This window comes from Lichenostomus cassidix, chromosome 23 (assembly GCF_008360975.1).
Source record: "Lichenostomus cassidix isolate B80296 chromosome 23, HeHo_3.0, whole genome shotgun sequence".
Lineage (NCBI taxonomy): Eukaryota > Metazoa > Chordata > Aves > Passeriformes > Meliphagidae > Lichenostomus > Lichenostomus cassidix.
In genome coordinates, this window is record NC_139503.1 from 6634595 (window position 1) to 6654514 (window position 19920).

The 19920-nt window shown below is 44.6% G+C and overlaps 1 protein-coding gene across 1 annotated transcript; it reads left to right on the top strand.

The window, feature by feature from the left end:
• Positions 1 to 586: 586 nt before the first annotated feature.
• On the top strand, positions 587 to 2672 carry HTR1D (5-hydroxytryptamine receptor 1D). Its single transcript, XM_085081152.1, has one exon. It carries the CDS (start codon positions 818 to 820, stop codon positions 1952 to 1954), a length of 1137 nt encoding a protein of 378 aa, XP_084937278.1. The 5' UTR covers positions 587 to 817; the 3' UTR covers positions 1955 to 2672.
• Positions 2673 to 19920: the final 17248 nt, after the last annotated feature.

Below are 19920 nucleotides of genomic sequence, written 5' to 3' on the forward strand. Positions count from 1 at the left end.
GTGCTATAATGTGCACCAATGCATCGGGGTCTGATACCCAGCACCTTACTTCAGCATTTGAAGACTAATTGTTGAAGGAAAAACCTGAATAGTCTGGAGAAACAAATGAAAAGGGAGATCTGTACTTGAAGAAGTCTTGATTTACAAATCTGGCAGAAATTGTGTTTACAGAAGGAATCCAAAAGTATTGTTTTATATTTGAGGTACTCTACTAATAAAGCATCCCTTTAAATACCAAAAACATGACAGTGAGCTATTAGAGAGAAAAGGAAAATACTCATGAGGGTAGATTTGTCTCAAGCAAAGGGGCATCAACTGCATGCCCACATGTTTCTTTTCCATCTCTTTCCCTTCAGTATTGATTTATGCAGCTTTGCAGAAGATTAGGTCAGAAAGGAGGTGTGGTAAAAAGATAATAAAGAATCTTGTTTTCTTCAAGATGAAAACCACCTAAACTCCCATCGCTTATAGTACTGTTTTCACTGACATACACCAGACTCATGTCTGGATGACATTTTGCTTTAGTAATGATGTAATTCATGTGATTGATGTGATGTGATGTGATGTGATGTGATGATGTGATGTGATGATGTGATGTGATGTGATGTGATGTGATGTGATGATGTGATGTGATGTGATGTGATGGAAAATCCTCTTTAGGAGAGTACCTCCTACGATGTCAGCTAAAGTTTTCAACAAGTTAATATTTCTTCAGTGTTTGACCAAAGTATGAAAACTTCTGTTTTATCAAAAAAAGTGAACATCTTTCTTCATCATCCCAGAAAGATTACACTGGAAGGTGAAGTCAGAGCAGAGGATGACTCAGTACAACCATTCAGCACAGTTCTCTCTCCAGAGATCAGCAAATAAATCATTAAATTTCACTGAAACACCACTGTCTTGGGATGAAAAGACACTCTTAGGGCTGAAGATTTCACTGTCAATCCTTCTGTCTGTTATAACTTTGGCAACAATCCTTGCAAATGTTTTTGTTGTTATTACAATTTTTCTGACTAGAAAGCTCCAGACACCTGCGAATTACCTCATTGGCTCTTTGGCTGTGACTGATCTTTTAGTGTCTGTCCTTGTAATGCCTGTCAGCATTGCTTACACTGTCACCCATACATGGGCCTTTGGCCAAGTGCTGTGTGATATCTGGTTGTCATCAGACATCACGTGCTGCACAGCCTCCATTCTACACCTCTGTGTTATTGCACTGGACAGATACTGGGCTATCACAGACGCTTTGGAATACACCAAACGCCGGACTGCTGGCCGAGCAGCCCTCATGATTGCTGTGGTCTGGATGATATCTATTAGTATCTCTGTACCACCATTTTTCTGGAGGCAAGTGAAAGCTCATGAAGAAATTGCCAAGTGTACTGTGAACACAGATCAAATTTCCTATACAATTTATTCTACTTGTGGAGCTTTCTACATCCCAACCGTGCTTCTCCTGATATTGTATGGTAGAATTTATGTAGCAGCTCGATCCAGGATTCTGAAGCCACCCTCATTATATGGGAAACGTTTTACTACTGCACACCTGATTACTGGTTCTGCAGGGTCCTCCCTCTGCTCCATTAATGCTAGCCTCCATGAAGGGCATTCCCATTCAGGTGGATCCCCAATATTTATCAGTCACGTTAAAATAAAACTTGCAGATAGTGTGCTGGAAAGGAAAAGAATTTCTGCTGCAAGAGAAAGGAAAGCTACCAAAACATTAGGCATTATTCTGGGAGCTTTCATTTTCTGCTGGCTGCCTTTTTTTGTCACATCCCTAGTCCTACCAATCTGCCAAGATGCCTGTTGGTTTCATCCCATCCTACTGGACTTTTTTACCTGGTTGGGTTACCTAAACTCATTAATCAATCCAGTCATTTATACAGCTTTTAATGAAGAATTTAAACAGGCTTTCCAAAAACTAATACTTTTCAAAAAGTGTTCATCTTGAGACTCTCCTCTTGTGTAACTGACCCTTGTGCAATCTCACAGCCTACCCGAAACTTTCCATGCTTTTATTCCTAAGGAACGGAGCGGTAATTACCATCTCTCCTCCTACCCTGTTCTGTGCATGTAACTGGGAATTTCTTGCTGATTTGGTACTTTCTGTTGGGGATTGTACATTCCATAACAGAATTTGTCCATGGTCTCTGCAGTGATCATGTCTGTATATAAGATCAACAACACATGAAATAAGCTTTGCAACAAGGGAAGGCGTGTGAACCAGGGAGCTGGTCTTGTGTGATGAAGTGACACATTACCCAATTCTACCACACTTTGTAACCTGATGGGAGAAAATTGTGTATGTATTTGCAAGAAGTTAGTATTTCTGCTATATATTATTAACCATTTATGTAGGCTGAGAAAGTTTCTGGAGAGCAGGATCTAATACTTACATTTTCTAAGGCATGCATCTTACCCATGTGAAGCTGATAAAACCTGTAACTTTTTCAGAAGATGTGTGACACAGACTGACTATAATCAGCAGCAGGGCAGAGAGGCATAGCACAGATGTAAGTTATATAGATATTTCACAAATGCTGCAGTTGGAGCTATGCTTTTGGTGAACTGTAGAAAGAAGACGATTTGTTTGAATTAATTATTACACATTTTATCATTAACAGAATAGCTGGTGCAGAAATACTACAAAATAAATAGCATGAAAATTATTGATCTTATATTTCTGTCATTTAATTTTTTTGCATGCATAAAATGAAACAGGAGAATATAGTTGGTACCAGTGTGGAATGACTAGGACTTCATAAAATAGCCAGAAAGTTCACTCCTTGGTGACAAGATATGGGAAGTTAGAGAGGGGAGAATGAAGTGACACATCAAGGAAAACTTTCTTGGTAAGTAAGGTTATTGGGGTGGATGTGGAATCACAGTCTTTGGAATTCTCTAAGTACTGGTCAAACAAGCTTCAGTCAGGAATCACACTGTCAGGACCCTCTGCTGAGGTCACAGAACAAGTCCCTTTTAACATGCACTTCTCTGCCTCTGAGATTATTTCCCTGATTTGGCAAGTGGGAAGCTGGCACATGGAGGTCTTGGATGAAGTCTCAGACAAGATAGCACAACAAGTGGTGCAGCCCAAATTTCATGCAACATTTTAGCTGGGCATTTTACATCAGAAGACTATATTGCATACGAGAGGCACACATTGGTTTGAAAGTTACCCCATCATCCTTCTGACTGGCCTTCCATATCTCAGCCTGAACCACCTCAGATGGTGGTTCATCTCCACCATCCACTGCTGTGGCCATCCCAACACACTCCACCACAGTGCATGTCCACCACAGCTTTCAGCCTCTCCTTTGCAATTGTAGTACAGTTTTGCAGCTTCTCCCTGTTGCTGGTGCCTCTGTTGAGGATGGACCATAAAGTGATGATACAGGACCACCACATGCTGCAGAGTCAGACACAGTAGTTGTGTGGTCATATGCCGAGAAACGGAGGCTTGACAATCCAATATGGGTTTAATACAAGCTTCGGTTTATTGATTTACAGTATACAGTTTTATAGTGTAGTTAACTAGATCATGCATATTCTGTAATCATACAATACTATTGGTTATATACTTCCACGCCCTAAGTTTGGCTACTTGCCTTAACATGTATCTATGTTTATCTATAATGCCTGATTTCTGCATATTTGTTACCAATTAACGCATTCTCCACGGCTCCCACCACTTCTATGTTGCAGGAAAGTCATGGTGACCTAGATCGCTGATTGGACGAAGGTATCTGATTAATAGTTGGCTGAATATGGCTATTGTTAAGAAGCGGCTTGTTAAGAAGCAATCTATCTACGTCGGCGTGTCCCTTCTCTAGAAGCCAGCTTTCCACAGTCATACAACTGCAGTCTTCTCTCTCACAGTACTTACCCATTGAGGGCACTTAAAGCTGCCCTGTCTGAGACATGACTCCTCTACTCTCCCAAAAGCGTACTCTGTTAAGCTCAAGAGATTTTGATGGTGCCACTATATGGCTGTGGCCTCACAGTCTGCTTCCAAAGTGTGTCCAGAGTGCCCACTGGCAGTGGTAGTTGTCACCTGTGCTCACTCCTGAGCTGTTCTGGTACATTGCTTGGGGATATGCGAGCTGACACGGGCTACAGCCCACAGGGAAAGGCCTGAACCATTAACTAGTATAGACAACTGAGCTCTCACACCTGAGGCCAGTCCCTGGTACTATTAAATTTGGTGTTATAGCAGTGTACAACTTGGAGCTCCAAACTCCATTCTGGGCTGCCTGTGTTCAGGCCATTCACAGTTGCTACCACTGTGGGACAGAGTATGGCACTACTATGTTGTCCAGTCTTGCAGTGGAGGTAGCTGAAGTATGGAGGCATCACGAAAGGTTACCACCTCTACTAGAAAAATGGGATATACTGTCCCATATTGGGCCTGCAGCAGAAGACCTGTGTAACTACATGAATTCAGAGATAAAACTCCAGGATCCACCAGTATCTTGTCACTCACAGAACCATTTGTGGAGATTGGAGAAAACTCTTCTCACTTAACATAGGACATTGCATAATCCAGTACTGAATTGTCATCTTCTAAATGAGACAGACAAACTGCCAATTCCTCTCCAGAAGTCATAGTGTATTATTTTAGAATAATCTTTCCCATCATGGTTGTGGGTGATACAGGTCTCCCAGGATAGCAGTGACTCACATCAGGTTTTTGGTCAGCCAATGTTTAAAGTTAGGCCTTATTCCCCTTGGTCCTCATCACTTTGTATCATCTACCAGGTGGTAGAATTTGGAGGAGCCTTTCTATTTGATATCCACATAGCAAGACAAGACTGCTTTTAAAATGACCCAGCATCGCTGCCAGCAGTGGCTGAGGCCCAGAACAAAAAGCACCCTAGAAGGTTTCCAGGGGCTGTATAACATTAGATTTAGTATGAGAGTGGCCATATGATATGCCCTCACTCCCTCAGGAGTCCTTTTCTGTCCTCCAGCAATTAAAGCTGTGAGACAGTCACAGTCTGACGAGTGCATAGTTTCAGAAGACATGGAATCATATCTGTAGACCCTTCCTTCCTTCCTTCCTTCCTTCCTTCCTTCCTTCCTTCCTTCCTTCCTTCCTTCCTTCCTTCCTTCCTTCCTTCCTTCCTTCCTCGCTCTCGCTCTCGCTCTTGCTCTCGCTCTCTTTCTTTCTTTCTTTCTGTCGGTCTTTCTGTCTTTCTTCTGCTAAAGGCAAAGGTTTGGATGTCTCTGAAGTTCTCACTCCTTTCCCCTGATGCCTTTTTAATGCTGTCCATCCTGCCTGCACCCTGTGCTTTCTGAACCCCTTTGTCTATGGTGCTCTTCTGGCCTGAGTGACCCAGGGTACAGGGAGAGTGTCACACAGCTCTAACTGCACAAACATATCTGTTTCACAGCTTGAAAACAAAAAAAGACCCAATTAGGGCACAAGGATAAAGGATGAGCCAAGTAAATGACAGAAAAGGTCACAGAGGACAAAAGGAAGGTCTTGGTTCCTCAGGGACTTGAATAAGAGAATTAAACATGGTTTCTCTGCCTCCCAGCAGCATCAACATAGGGCTGCTGATTTCTGCTTTGTACCAGCCTCTGCTGAGAGCCACAGTCTGGCCTTCCTACCATGTGGCTTCATGCTGCCTTAGGCAGGCCTTCGGCCAGGTTCTTTTTGAAGTACTGATTCTCTTCCTACCTCCTGTTTCAAAACATGATGCTAGTAATGAGCAGCTGGGGCACAGTGCTCCTGCAAAAACTTGGCAGCAAGTCTGTCACTCCGTTGTTTAAATGATGCTGAATTCTGGCATGTATTTCACTTAGAGAGACTCTTTACAGTGTCCTTCAGATGGCCTCATGCCTGGTTCTAACTGTGAAATCAGAGCTTGGAGCAGCTGATGCCACATCTCATTAGAAATACTGACACAAGAAATGAGAGCAGGTGTGTTAGTCCTTCCTCAGATCTGGGAACATGCAATACATAGAAGCAGACTAATTCAGGTTGGAAGGGACCGTCGGATGTCACTTGTCCAAAATTCTACTCAAAGCAGGGCCATCAGAGATTTTCTCAGCCTTCCAAGGACAAGGATGCAAAACCTTTCTGGGCAACCTGTTCCAGTATTTGACTGTCCTCATGGTGAAAGAGATTTTTCCTATATCCAGTGTCTCGGTTTGAAAGACAGGTGTCTGTCAAGGAAGGCGGGAACCTCCCTAGGAATGGAGAGTACGACCCACCTTCCCTCCAACTTTTATTACAACTTTGAAATCAAGGGGCTTTCAGGCAAAGATATGGGAAAAGGAATAACAGTTCTTTACTAGTATGTATAACAAGGCAAACAAGCAACAACAACGGCAGCAACAGCAAACAAAACCAGAAACCCGGTAACAGCCTTCTCCTGGTTGCCGGGCACCCTCCTCTTTGGTGCAGTTATGGTCACAGCCGACAGGGGCGCTGTTGGCTCCCGGTCGGGCAGGGCAGGTGCGATGATTCCCCCGCGGCTGCAGGGGGCGCTGTCGAGCCGGTTCAGTCGAGTCTCCCTCATGCGGTAATGGCGGGCAGGCTGAAACCTGAGGTGGGCTGTTCAGGGACCTCAGAGCAGCAAGCTGGCTCACCCGCAGTAGCAAGCAAGAGGTGGCAGAAATTCCGCGGTTGTAGCAGGAGCCGCGGGCTTTCCGGCAGGCACGGGGGTGTTGGGTTGTAATGTAGCAAAGACCCGAAAGAGTAGCAGAAAAACAACGGGGGTTGAGCGGGTAATCTCTCCCCTGGATAGCTCACCAAGGATGGCTAGTCCCTGAGTCGGGCTGTGCAGCGGCGGAGCGGTACCCGGCAGGGGACGGGGTACCCCGATCTCGGTGCAGCACGCACTGGCTCTAGGCTGCCAACACAGCTGAGAGGCAGAGTAAACGAGCCAGCAAGCCCAGTCACAGTGCCGAAGGAGAAAGAAACACAAAGAAACAGGCAAATCTGATGTGCAACAGTATCTCTGCTCAGAGAGACCCTGCCACCTCTCTCTCTCTCTCTGCTCAAAGAGACCCTGCCATCTCTCTCTCTCTCTCTCTCTCTCTCTCTCTCTCTCTCTCTCTCTCTCTCTCCCCTCCCACTCTTGCAGGAAATCCCGGGAGTGGGATCGAGCATCTCAGACCCAAAACAAAAGGGGGAGGGGGGGGAAACGAACGAAGATGGGATGGGATAAAATGATATTCCCAAAACAATCCAGTTTGAGGGTCTCTTTTTTCAACTTTTGTCTGTTGTCTCTGTCTCCAGCCAATAACTTCCTCCTACATCCTGGGGAAGCTGCTGCTCACAGCATTCTCTTCTCCAGGCTGAGCAAGCCCACTTCAGTTAGCTTCTCCCTCTGCATTCCTGGGGCAATTCTCCAGTCTCCTGACCATTCTGGTTTCTCTCCCTTGACCTCACTCTGCTTTAGCTAGTCCTTTTTTGTTCCGAGAGGCCCAAAACTAGATGCAGTATTCCAGATGTGGTCTAGCAAGGGCTGAGTAGAGCAATATAATCACTTCCCTTGACTTATTAACTATGCTTCTACTAATATAGCTTTCTCTGCTGCCAGGTCACACTGCTGGCTCCTCTTCCGCTTGCTGTCTACCAAGATCCCCAGGTCCTTTCCAGCAGAGCTGCTACCCAGCCAGTCAATCACCTCACAAGATACTTTGTTCCCCAGAGCAGGATTTTGCATTTGTTCTTACTGAATTCTGAAGGTTTCTGTTGACCCCTTCCTCCAGATTGTCACTCTGAAGAGTGGTTCTGCTCCTGAGTGTATGCATTGAACCCCCCAGCTCATTGTCGGTTGCAGACTTGAGTGCACTCGGTCACCTCCTCCAGACCATTGCTAAAGAAACAGGACAGGCCCTAGTGTGGCTAGCACGGGTCTTTCCCATGAAAACTTTCTCCTGTGTTTTATAAACAAAGATAAAGTTTGGATGTTATTGAAACAGTGTCTCTAGATTTGGACAGTTCAGGCCTGGCCAATCGGGCCTAGGGGGAGGTTTCTGACTGACCAATCTGGGTGACCTCTGAAAAGTCTATATAAGTTGGAATCAAAATAATAAATCTCTCTTTTCTTGCCACACTGAGAACCCGGGTCCTTTCTCTGCTAGCGGCTCAACAGCGACACCCTAGGACAGCCCCTTCCAGTACTCTGCCTGTTATTAGGCTGTCTACCCATCCAGACCCCAGCATCCCAAACCGGACACAAGAAAATTGTGGGTATTAGTGCTGAAAGCCTTGGAAACGTCAAGGTGAATGACTTTCCTTTCTGCTCATGCACAAACCCAGCATATGTGTCGTACAAGGCAATCAAACTGGGCTGGCACAATTTACCCCCTGCAATTCCATGCTGACTGCTCACTTTCTTCACTGTGCTGTTGGCTCAGATCCAGATTTCCAAGGCAGTATAGCTGAGGGACAGAAGTTTGCCATTCTTTTTCAGATCATGTTGTTCATTAGTCAGAGAAAATGTCTGGGCAGGATGGACCAGAAACAGGAGCCCAAAAGAGTAACCTCTGTAGCACAGCTCACAGGGAAAGTGTCTCCAAGAACAAGAGGAGGAGAGCACATGGTTTATGTCTGCTCTGTGAGGCGTTGTGATAAAAAATGTTTTGGTGCTGCAACTTTAGGGCTGGCTCTAAGTGGTCAGTAATTTCAGATTCCTTCACAATTAAGTCCTGCAGACGATGGCTCAAATGGATTAAAGATCAGTGGGCAAATGGAGGCAGGGTTATGTAGAAAAAGTCCTAAGCCTTAGAGAAGTCTTTAAAGAAAAAGTCTCCTTCTTCCTCTCACCCCTTTGAATTCAAGGATATTATCTCTGCTTCCATGCCAATGTTTGTATTGGTTCTTCGTGAAGGACCTAGCATCCTCTGTTTCTTCCCACTATTCCGATGAGCACAGAATAATAGAATCATAGAATGTTAAGAGTTTAGAATGAACCTTAAAGTTCATCTAGTCCCAATCACCCTTGCCATGGACAGGGACATCTTCCGCTAGACCAGGCTGCTCTAGGCTTTGTTCAACATGGCTTTGAACACTGCCAGGGTTTGAGGAAGCACAGCCTCTGTGAGCAATCTGTTCCAGTATCTCACCACCCTCACAATAAAGAATTTATTCCTAACATTTAGCCTAAATTTCCCCTCTTACAGTTTGTACCCATTAATTCTTGTCCTATCATAACAGTATCTGTCAAAGAATCCTTCTCTGGCTTCCCTGTAGAATCCTTCAGATATTGGAAAGCTGCTTTGAGGTCTCCCCACAACCTTCTCTTCTCCAGGCAGAACAGTCCCAACTTTCTCAGTTTGTCTTTGTAGGGGAAATGCTCCGATCCTCGTATCAACTTTGTGGCATCCTCTGGACTTGCTACAAGAATTCCATGTTCTTTTTATATTGGGGTTGCCAGAACTGTGTGCAGCACTCCAGGTGGGGTCTCACAAGAGCAGAGTATAGGAGGAGACCCCCCTCTGGCCTGACCTGCTGGCCATGCCCCTTCTGATGCAGCCCAAGTCTCCATTGGTTTCTGGGCTGAGAGCACTCACTGCTGGTTCATGGTGAGCTTTTCATCAACCACCAAATCTTTCTCTGCAAGGCTGTTCAATCACTTCTTCACCCAATCTGTACGTGTGAGTGAGGTTGCTGCAACCCAGGTGTAGGACCTTGTACTTTGGTCAGCTGAACTTCATGAGGTTTGCATTGGCCCTACCTCTCAAGCCTGTCCAGGTCCCTCTGGATGGCATCCTTTCCCTCTGGTGTGTTGACTGCACAACATAGCTCGGTGTCATCAGCAAATTCGCTGAGGGTGCCACTTGATTGCACTCTCCATGTTACCTGCAAAGATGCTGAACAGTATCATCCCCAGTACTGACTTCTGAGGGACCTCACCGTCCCTGGTCTCCACATTGACAATGGGCCACTGACCAAAACTCTTTGCCTGGGGCCATCCAGCCAGTTCTTTAGCCACAGAGTGGTCCACCCATTAAATCCATGTCTCTCCAGTTTGGAGACAAGGATGTTGTGCAAGACAATGTCAAATGCTTTGCCTAAATCCAGTTAGATGGTGTCACTTGCTCTGCCCATATCCACCAATGCTGTAGCCCCACGATAGAAGGTCACAAAATTTGTCAGGCAGAACTTCCCCTTTGTAAAGGCATGTTGGCTGCTACCAATAACATCTTTGTTTTCCACATGCTTTAGCATAGTTTCTAGCAGAATCTAGTCCATGATCTTGCCTGACACAGAGGTGAGACCGACTGTTCTCTAGTTCCTGGAGTATTCCACTTTCTCCTTTCTAACAATGGGGGTTATATTTCCCATTTTTCAGTCATCAGGGACTTCATCTGACTGCCATGAAACCTGAAACGTTTTCACCCATCATCCTTCCTATTACTTCTGGATCATAAGCTGCTTGACTTTCCCCACCTCTACGATGGTTCCTAGCTTGAAATTGTTCCCCTATTTTTGCTATGGTTTAGGAATGTATTCTTCAATTTAGTACTCCTGCTAAAACCACATGCCACTTCCCCTCTCTGCTTCCAATTGGAGGCACAAAAGGCAAAGATCACAGGTTGAAATAAGAACAATTTACTGGAAACAACAAGAAGATAAAAAACTAACTAAAGCTTCTGACAATAAATAATACCTGACCATTCCATTCACTATGTTTACTCAACAGGAAGGAACCCCTTCTGGCTGGAAGAGAGTCCCTTTCCCCCCACCGCCATCAATGATATGACGTGGTACTGAATAACATCTGGGTCCTAACCACATTCCTCCCAGCTACTGCAAAAAATTAATCCAAAACCAGGACATTATCCACCCCTTGCTCTCTACTATCTACATCATGCTCAAATAACTAGATAGATAGACAGACAGACAGACAGATAGATAAGCACAAGTATCATTTCCATAGTCAAAAGCCATCCCTCCAAGGTGTCTGTTGAGTTCATTTAGTCCATGGCTGTGGGTTCTGTCCATCATAGATGTCTTCCAGTGCAGGAGGGCTGGTATGCTGTTGGATAGTTGCTGCATCAGGAATTCATGACTGGTGCATCTGGAGCACTCCATACTAATTGTCCATGGTAGTTATGGCACACAGTGGCCGTGTCATTGAGCAACCAATATTATATAATTGTACATTACAGAGTGTTCTCACCCAATATTCAAATCCCCTCAAGGCACACATCATGTTACCCTGTCCCTCTGCATTACATACCGAGTGCAGCCAGGCCATTGAGCAAAAAGAGTCTCACAGATGGGTTTGCCTTTCCTTGATGCAGAACTATTCCAAACTGTCTTCCCTAACATATTTCTCATATGCACCACAGGGACTTTATCCCCTTCTACACTATGGGGATGTTTTGTTTGGGCAGGGCAGGCTCGACTGGTAGAGCCTCTGGTGTTAACTAACCAGGTGGCCTTCACTAAATTTAGAGCCCAATGTTTGCACGTCCCACCACCATTGCTTTCAATGTGGTTTTTAACAGTCCACTGGACTGTTCAATTTTCCCAGACCCTGATGCTTGATAAGGAATATGATACATCCACTCAATCTTGTACTCTCTGGCCCAGGTGTCCATGAGGCTGTTTTTGAAATGAGTCCTGTTGTCCAGCTCAATTCTTTCTGGAGTGCCATGCCACCAGAGGACTTGATTTCAAGGCCCTGGATGGTGTTCTGGGCAGTGCTGTGAGGCACAGGGTACTTCTCCAGCCATCCAGGGGTGGTTCCCACCATAGTCAGCACATAGCACTTGCCTTGGAGGGTGTGTGGGAGTGTGATGTAATTGATCTGCCAGGCCTCCCCAGACTGATATTTTGACTCAGACCACAGAGGCTTTACCTTCTGGGCCCTGCTTAATCACAGCTCATGTTTCACAGCTATGGATAACCAGGGAGATGGTGTCCACGGTTAAGTCCACTCCTGGATTATGAGCCCACCTGCATGTTGCATCTCTTCCCTGATGATCTGAGGCATCTTGGGCCCACCAAGCCAGAAATGACTCACTCTTATGCTACCATTCCAGATCTACCTGAAAACTTTAATCTTGGCAGCCTGATCTCCCTGTCCGTTGTTGTGATGTTCTTCAGTAGGCTGACTCTTGGGTATGTGTGTATGCACATGATGGACTTTCACAGCCAACTTCTCTTCCCGGGCAGTGATGTCTTGCCACACTTTGGCAGCACAGATGGGTTTCCCTCTGCACTGCCAATAAGTCTTTTTCCATCATTCCAGCCACCCCTGCAGAGCATTTGCCACCATCCACGAGTCAGTGTAGAGGTAGAGCGATAGCCATATCTCTCATTCAGCAATAACTAAAGCCAGCTGGACAGCTTTCAGCTCTGCAACCTGACTCCATCCATCTTGTCCCTCAATAGCCACATAGAACTCCATATGGCAGCATTCCATTTTCAATGTAGCCCTACAATATGGCAGGAACTGTCATAAAAGAGATGCATTACTTCTCTTTTTCTGGTAGCTGATTCTATGGTGGGACTTATCAGCACGTGTCAATTTTTCATCTTCCTCTGATGATGATGGTCCAAAATGTTCACCTTTCGGCCAGTTCACGGTCACTTCCAAGATTCCAGGGTGATTCATCCACTCAGTGTGAAACATAAAATTACAGGTCATGGTCCTGGAAGGGCCTTTGAGAGGCTGGCTAGTTCATTCCCATTGCTCTGCCTGTAGCAACTATGCTTTTTTTGTCTTCCTGTATTTCCTACTTTTGAAGATTTCCAGTGATTAACAGAATGGTAAAATACAGCATAGGAAGATGATCCACCACTCACACCATTTAATTCAAGAGTAAACAAAGTAGGGCCCTTTCTTTGATTAAATTATAGGTTAATTTTAAAAGGCATATGGTCTAATATTACACCATTCTTATTGTTAGTGAATATTTGATAGAATGCCTCAGTAATTTATATTGGAAAAAACAGTGATAAGGAACTGGCAGATGAAAACACTTGCTAGGGATCGTAAATAAAAGATAAATAACACCCACAGCCTCTGAGTTGAAAGGAGAAGGCTCTAATGTCACAGAGATCCATGTCCACATTTACCATATTTGACAATGTTCTGTGGATTGCAGTCCAGAGCACACAAACGCATTTCACAGAAGGTACATGAGGGCTGTGTGATTTCTCAGTGTCTCTCCAATGAAGCTCAATATTGTGCAATATTGAGCACAAAGGTAAGTTAAAACATGTTCTATTTGTATAGAAGTACATATTGATCTGTCCAAGAAGATAGTTATTTCAATGATAAAGTGAAAATCATTGAAAGCAGAAGAAACAGCTAAATATAAGTCAAAGCATGTGTGTTCACTGCAGCACCCCGCAACTTAATTCCAGGGCAGGTTATTCCTACAACCAGGGAAGAGGATGAGTGTCAACAATGAGAAGTCACCGTAACTGAAGACTGGCAGGACAATGAAAGTGGGACATGATCACTCATGCCAGGACAAACCTGAATCTTGCTATGTGAAAGAAAGATGGTCATTGGGAGCCTGTGGGTTGAAGCAATCCTGCCATGCTCACCAATCTGAAAACAGTTCCTTGTGAAGGGAGTACAAAGGAACAAATATTTTATATGTAAGACTACTTAAGAGTATGAAGCTCTATTGATGAACAGACCACATCTTCACAAATAAATATGCCAAAAAGTCTTTTACTGTTTTGTATATGTAATCAGTCTATGACATGATGGAAATGTGTTTGCAGAACACACTTTATAACAGTGTCAAAATGCTTTCATTGATAATTATGATTTTTACCACCCTGATATTCTAATGCAAAAGGTATTGTGGTACTATGAAGATAGGATGGTATTTTCCTGTCTATTCTGTAGCAGTTAATGATGGATAGACAATTTCAAATGTTGAATTACCATGGAATCTACTTCTCAGTACTCTGCTTTTCTTTTTTGAGTTTACAACTCACTCTGCAGTAAACCTTGCAAGTCCTTGAAAGAATGTCAAGAGAGACTGCTGTAGCTATATGTCTTGGTTTAGAGACAAGTTTTGGGAGAAAATGCTCTGGAATTAGTGTTTCTTCCAAGGAAAGGATTTTAGCAATCCCTTCCTGCTGACATGAAATGAATATTGGTCAGTGGAGGTGAAAAAACCCCAACTGTTTATTTCACAAAGTGCCTGAACGACACAGGGAAAAAAAAGAGTAATTGTTAGATATTGAACCTTCAGAACCTTACCCACACACACGCCCATCCACAGCAGAGCAAGAAAAACCGAAATGCGTGAGGAAAGGAAGGAAAACTCTACCAGCCACATGGCCAGAGAGAACAAAATGGTGGATGGCCTTTGTCTCAATGGGGAGGGAAAAAAGTCCACAGGGGAGCTCAGGGGAAAAAACCAGATGTGAACCTGGTGAACTCTCCAAGGTTGGTCCACTCGCTGCAGACAAAGCTGGTGGATTTAGAGTTCTTTCTGTCTGTGGTTCAGCTTTTCCCGAGGTTTGGGCTGAGGTGGGTTGTCCCCATGGTATCCATACCAGTCCACGCTGGCCGGCTCTTGCTGATGGTATGATCTTGTACAAAAGCTAAGAGGAACAGTTCCAGAAGAAACAACCATAAGAAGCCACCAAAGAATTTACTGCAACCCAAGGGAAAGAAACTTCTTGCCTAAGCTAACAAGAACCAAGCTAGCAAAAAGCAACAATGTAACTTGTCCGAGCCCACTCCCAGCACACCGAAGTGAGAGCTTGAACAAAGCCCACGCCAGAGTTCCCCCAGCTCCCATGTCTCCCTGGGATCCAGGTTAAAGCTGGACCCATTTCTGGGCATAAAGCAGATGATCAGGAATAGAGTATCATCATAAAATCACCCCAAGACACTATGGTTCCCATGCAATTTACATTATGACAATTTGGCTACAGGTGCTCAGTACTTCTTGTCACTCACAGGTGAGGAGTTCCCAACAGCTTCAGCAAAATTCATCCAACTTTTCTGAATTCTTTTTCAATACAGCCAAGATGATTCACTTGAAAACACCAATGACTAGAGACATATTCCATTCACTTCTGGTCAATAACAGATTTCATCACTGGTCAAACAGAAGGAAATGTGAAGTCAAGAGCCCTTTCTGCCAGATTTCCTCTATGTCATCTTCTTCACATGCGCACCGCCTCCAGCTTCTGGTGGCAAATCACATCTTCAGAGCAGTTATGTTTCCAGCACCTGTTACTGAGGAGGAGGGCTTCCCCAGCCCTGACTTACATATTGCAATTGCTCTCCCCAGTTTGGTGTTTGGTTTGTAGACTTGCTGAGAGTGCGAGATAGCTCATGGTCCAGGTCATTAATAAAGACATTAATCCCTATTGACCTATCAGTTTGCATCTCTAATGGATGGCCCTAGGAACTAGTTGCCAGTTGGACTTCATATTGTTGATATGAGCCCTTCAGCCCAGCCACCAAGCGACTTCTCCATTCCCTTCCCATTCCATTTATCCAGTCCAAATCTCACCAATTTGCCTACAGGGAGACTGTGGGGATCATGTCAAAAGCCTTGATAAAACCAATGCTACTATCGATCAATACAACACCAAGTGCTTTCCTGTTGGCAACACAGGCTGCTCTCTCTGTAGAAAGTAATCAGGTTGGTCAGGTAAATCCCTGCTGGCTCTTCCCAGTCACTTCTTTGTCCTTCACATGCTTGGAAATAGCTTCCAGGAGGATGTGTTGCCCAGTCTTCCCAGGGACTGAGTTGAGGCTAACCAACCAGCTGAGTATTGCCTGAATCCTCTTTCTTGCCATTCTTGATGACAGGTATGATGACATTTGTCTTTTTTCAATCACCAGGAATGTTTCCCAATCACCATCATCTTTCAAAGATGACAGAATCCAATCTTGAAATTATATTGGCAAGCACCCTTGGCATCTTTAAATGCACCCCTTCTGGCCCCATGTGTAGACCTAATTCAGCTGGCATTTTTAAGATATCTGCTCCAGGAAGGGGTGACACATCCCCTCAAACCAACTGACTTTAATGACATTATTTACATTACCTAGGTTGTAAGACTGAAATGAGACTTGTGTGGAAGAATCTGTAGTAGAGATATCTGATGTATTCAGACAAACACTGCTCTTAGTGTGTGTAAATCCTGTTTACTATTTCCAGCAACTGCCACCCCCCCTCCTGGTGTTCTCCAGGTGTGTCAGGTTCTGGCTCCTTAACAAGTTGGTGAAGACTGCTATAAAACCCCTTGGTTTGAGGAGGTGGTGTTCTCACTGTACTGCCATAGCATATGCTTTCTGACTGAGAGGAAGATGGCAGCAGTACCCAGCACAACTAACAAGACATCAACCTGTTTCTTATGTGACTGTTTGCTTCTCAGTGCCTTTGTTACCATACCTTGACATGGCTGCAGGCTTCTGTGGGGGCTAATGGTGGCACCTTGCTGATTCTAAGAATAAGAAACAGTTATATACACAAAACCCCAAACCCAACAAAACTTACATTGCCATATAGACTGCTGATAATTATGTGAGACTAGCAAGCTATGTCACACTTCTATCCACACAAGTACAATTCTGTTTCTTTTTCCTTGCTTGCTGTGTTTAATAATGTTCCTAAACTCTGTGGCACCTAGCATAACCAAGGCTCAAGCTCTGTCAGGAGCTGTTAGAAATTAATTCAATAAATATCATTACTCTGATCTTCTAAATACTTAAAACCTGAACACCTGGAAACAGGTAATAACAGGAGAATCTCCATTTCTACTTTGCAGAGAGAAGCAAGAACCACTGGCTTAGAAAATGGTGGGCTAATTCAACTCACTAGAGGCAGAGAAGTATTCATTCTGAGTTAGTTTTCTGCCAGTTTGATAAACTGAACAAATCCCAAAACTGGTGCAGAAGTAGCAGCACATGGAAGTAGTTTTAGGAGAGACATTCAACTGCATGTATCAGCAGCCACAAGATCAACTCAGACACCTCACTTTTTAAATTCACCATACAAACAGAATGAGTGCAGAATAGCAATACCTGAAGAGTCACTTCAGGGACTTCATGAACTGGAAGATGACTAGATAGACATTTTTAATAATCACTGAGAAATGTGCTCTCTGTCAGTTTGGCTAATCCCTTTTGAATCTCATGCCTCTGGTGTTCATGGCATCCTAGAGCCATCCACTTCTCTTGTTATCAAGTTGTGCAAAAGATGCATGAGTTACTTCTATTTGTTTAAGACTACCACACCCATATGGCTCTTATGTTGTCAGACACACTGAGAGCTTCTGTTGCTTCCCCATATTATTAGTGATTTTATTGTGTTTGTCATCTCCCCATCATCTCCGGTCACACCTGCCCACATTACCTACACCCTGCTCCCTTGGAACTAAACAGCCTTTCTATCATGTACTGTAAGAAGAGAACGCCACTCTCTAGTCATAGTCTTCCAGGTAAGGAGATCACCACTTCCCTCCCAACCTACCCTGCTATCCATATCTGCCCACAAGCAGAGCAGTCTTCCCCAGCCCACTCTAAGCAAGGACACACCACCAGCAGTTTAACCTCCAGTGTGCCTCCTCCTCTACTCCCCTGTGCATCTGCCTCCTCTTCTTGTTCCAGCCTCTGTGTAGGTTCCCCCCTTCCCGGTCCCTTTTACTCTTCTGGGCAAGTTGGGCTTCCCTACGTTGCTCCCATCTTTCCTGCCAGTTGAATATATTTTGTTCAGCACCTCCCCAGCCCAGACATGAGTTGGAGTTGCCTCCTCACCTTGTAACATCCCTCATTCCACTTGTGCCTTTCTGTACTTTTTTCTGCAGCTTCCATTGACTGCACTAAGTTCCAGCAATAAAAACATTAAAGAAAACAAAAAAATTGCTTTCTCTTAAAGCAGACAGAGCCTCATTCGTTTTCCGCTACATCATTTTCTTTCCCTGGACAGAAATTTTAAAGTCTCTACCCTCACATCACTAAGCTTTTTTCTTCAAAATATAAGCCTGGGCAGTGGCAGCCCTTGTTGCCACAGGCACTGTGACACCAGCTGAAGCCGTGCTACTTCTGCTTGACACACAGCAGGCAGGGTGTCTCCCACTTGGATCCACAAATCTGACATTTGTCATTCCCTGGTTTTCCATTCACTCTCTTCCTCACACTGCAGAGCCCACCCGGCAGCTGGTTTAGTTGCTGCCTTGGTGAAGGACTTCTTTCTCCCCCTTTATCAGATCAGCTCATTTGTTTCCCCTCACCTCCCTCCATCACTCATGCTGGCTGGGTCAGGACTTTACCTCATGCCTTGTGCTTTCCCTCCAGCAACAGTTCATTGTGCCAATGCTGCTGGCATCTGGTGGCACAGGAGGCTGAAGAGTGTCTCCCACAGCTCTTAATGAACATTTGTTCTTGTTTGCGCTACTGCATGATGAGGACTTACCAAAGCCTGAGGCATGGTTGCAGTGCTTATCTCTTGGATTAGAAGGATGGGTGCTGGGTTTCCAAAACTCAAAACACAGTGCCAGCACCAGTGGTAGAAAACTTCTTCCCTAGATGTCCCCACAATGGCTGCCAAGTGGCTCATCTGGGTGCCAGGAAAGATCCTGCACAGCTTGTTGCAGCCAGCAGACTACAAGAACCAGATGGTATAATTCACCAGTTGGATTCATGCAGATGGTATGAAGGATACACCAAGGAGAGGGCCTGCCATGGGGATACACAGTCCCTCTTCTGTCTGTTCTCATCTCATCCTCTCCTGGATGTTGCCTCCCAGAGCTCCTGTGTCCATCTCAGTGCCCAAACTTCCATCTTCTTAATGATGGGGGCTAAACTATGAATACTTTTAGCTGTTTTCACTGTGGAAACCAATGCGTACAGTGTGGCTAGCACAGGTCTTTCTCGTGAGAACATTTTGCTGTGTTTTATAAACAAAGATAAAGTTTGGATGTTTTTGCAAACAGGGTCTCGAGATTTGGGCAGTTCAGGCCTGGCCAATTAGGCCTAGGGGGAGGTTTTTGACTGACCAATCTGGGTGACCTGTGAAAAGTCTATATACATGGAAATCAAAATAATAAAGCTCTCTTTTCTTGCCTGAGAACCTGGGTTTCTATTTCTCTGCTAGCGGCTCAACAGCGACAGTACAGTAGCAAGGGAGATTATGCCTGAGGAAGGATGACAAACACTTTCCCAACACCTCTTCAGGTTCTTCTTTAGTCAGAGAGGCACAATTGTGATCCCTAGCAGCCACTGACAGAACTTTCTTCTCCCATTTGTTTCATGCTTTTTTGAAACACTTGGGTACCTTTTGTGCCAGTATCATGCTGCAGCAATGAGTTTCACCATAAACCATATAAAAAAGTATCCAAGCATAGCCCCATTCCTCTCTCAACACAGCAAATCCAAGAAGCATGTAGAAGACACTAGACTCTAATGTACGCAACTCCTGGCAAGCTTGGAGCACTTGCTGAAATAAAAACCACGTTTTAAAAATTCCATTTAATCTCCCAGTTATACTGAGACACACCATTGCTAGATGCATATCAAGAACTGGCTTTGTGTTAGCAAACCTCCCTCATACCAGTTCGGAAATTAGAAGTAGCATTTGTAAAGTGGAGAACCAAAAACCACTGAATGCGCTTGCACTGCAGAGCAGCACACGGAGCATGTCTGCTGCTTGCACACTGGTGCACAGCTGGTGTCAGGAAAAGGCAAATGCTTCCCCCGGTGAGAATGGCTACACAGCCCTTTTCAGTATGCCTGCAAGCAAGGTCTTGTTCATTCTGTATCCTCTTGTGAGCTTAGATTTTAGCTGTAACCTAGAGAATTCACTCAAAAGTGTTGACACTTCATTCAGAACAAGTTTGTTTCAGGCTCTGCTATGGAAACAGCATTAAAGAGGGATATTTAAACTCAATATCACAGCGAGGAAAATACTTTATCAAAGTGTGACGACAGAGCACCTGACAATTGAAGCATCTTC

Excerpts from the sequence above, each read along its gene's own strand:
- HTR1D (XM_085081152.1), top strand. The coding sequence starts at position 818 with ATGACTCAGTACAACCATTCAGCACAGTTCTCTCTCCAGAGATCAGCA.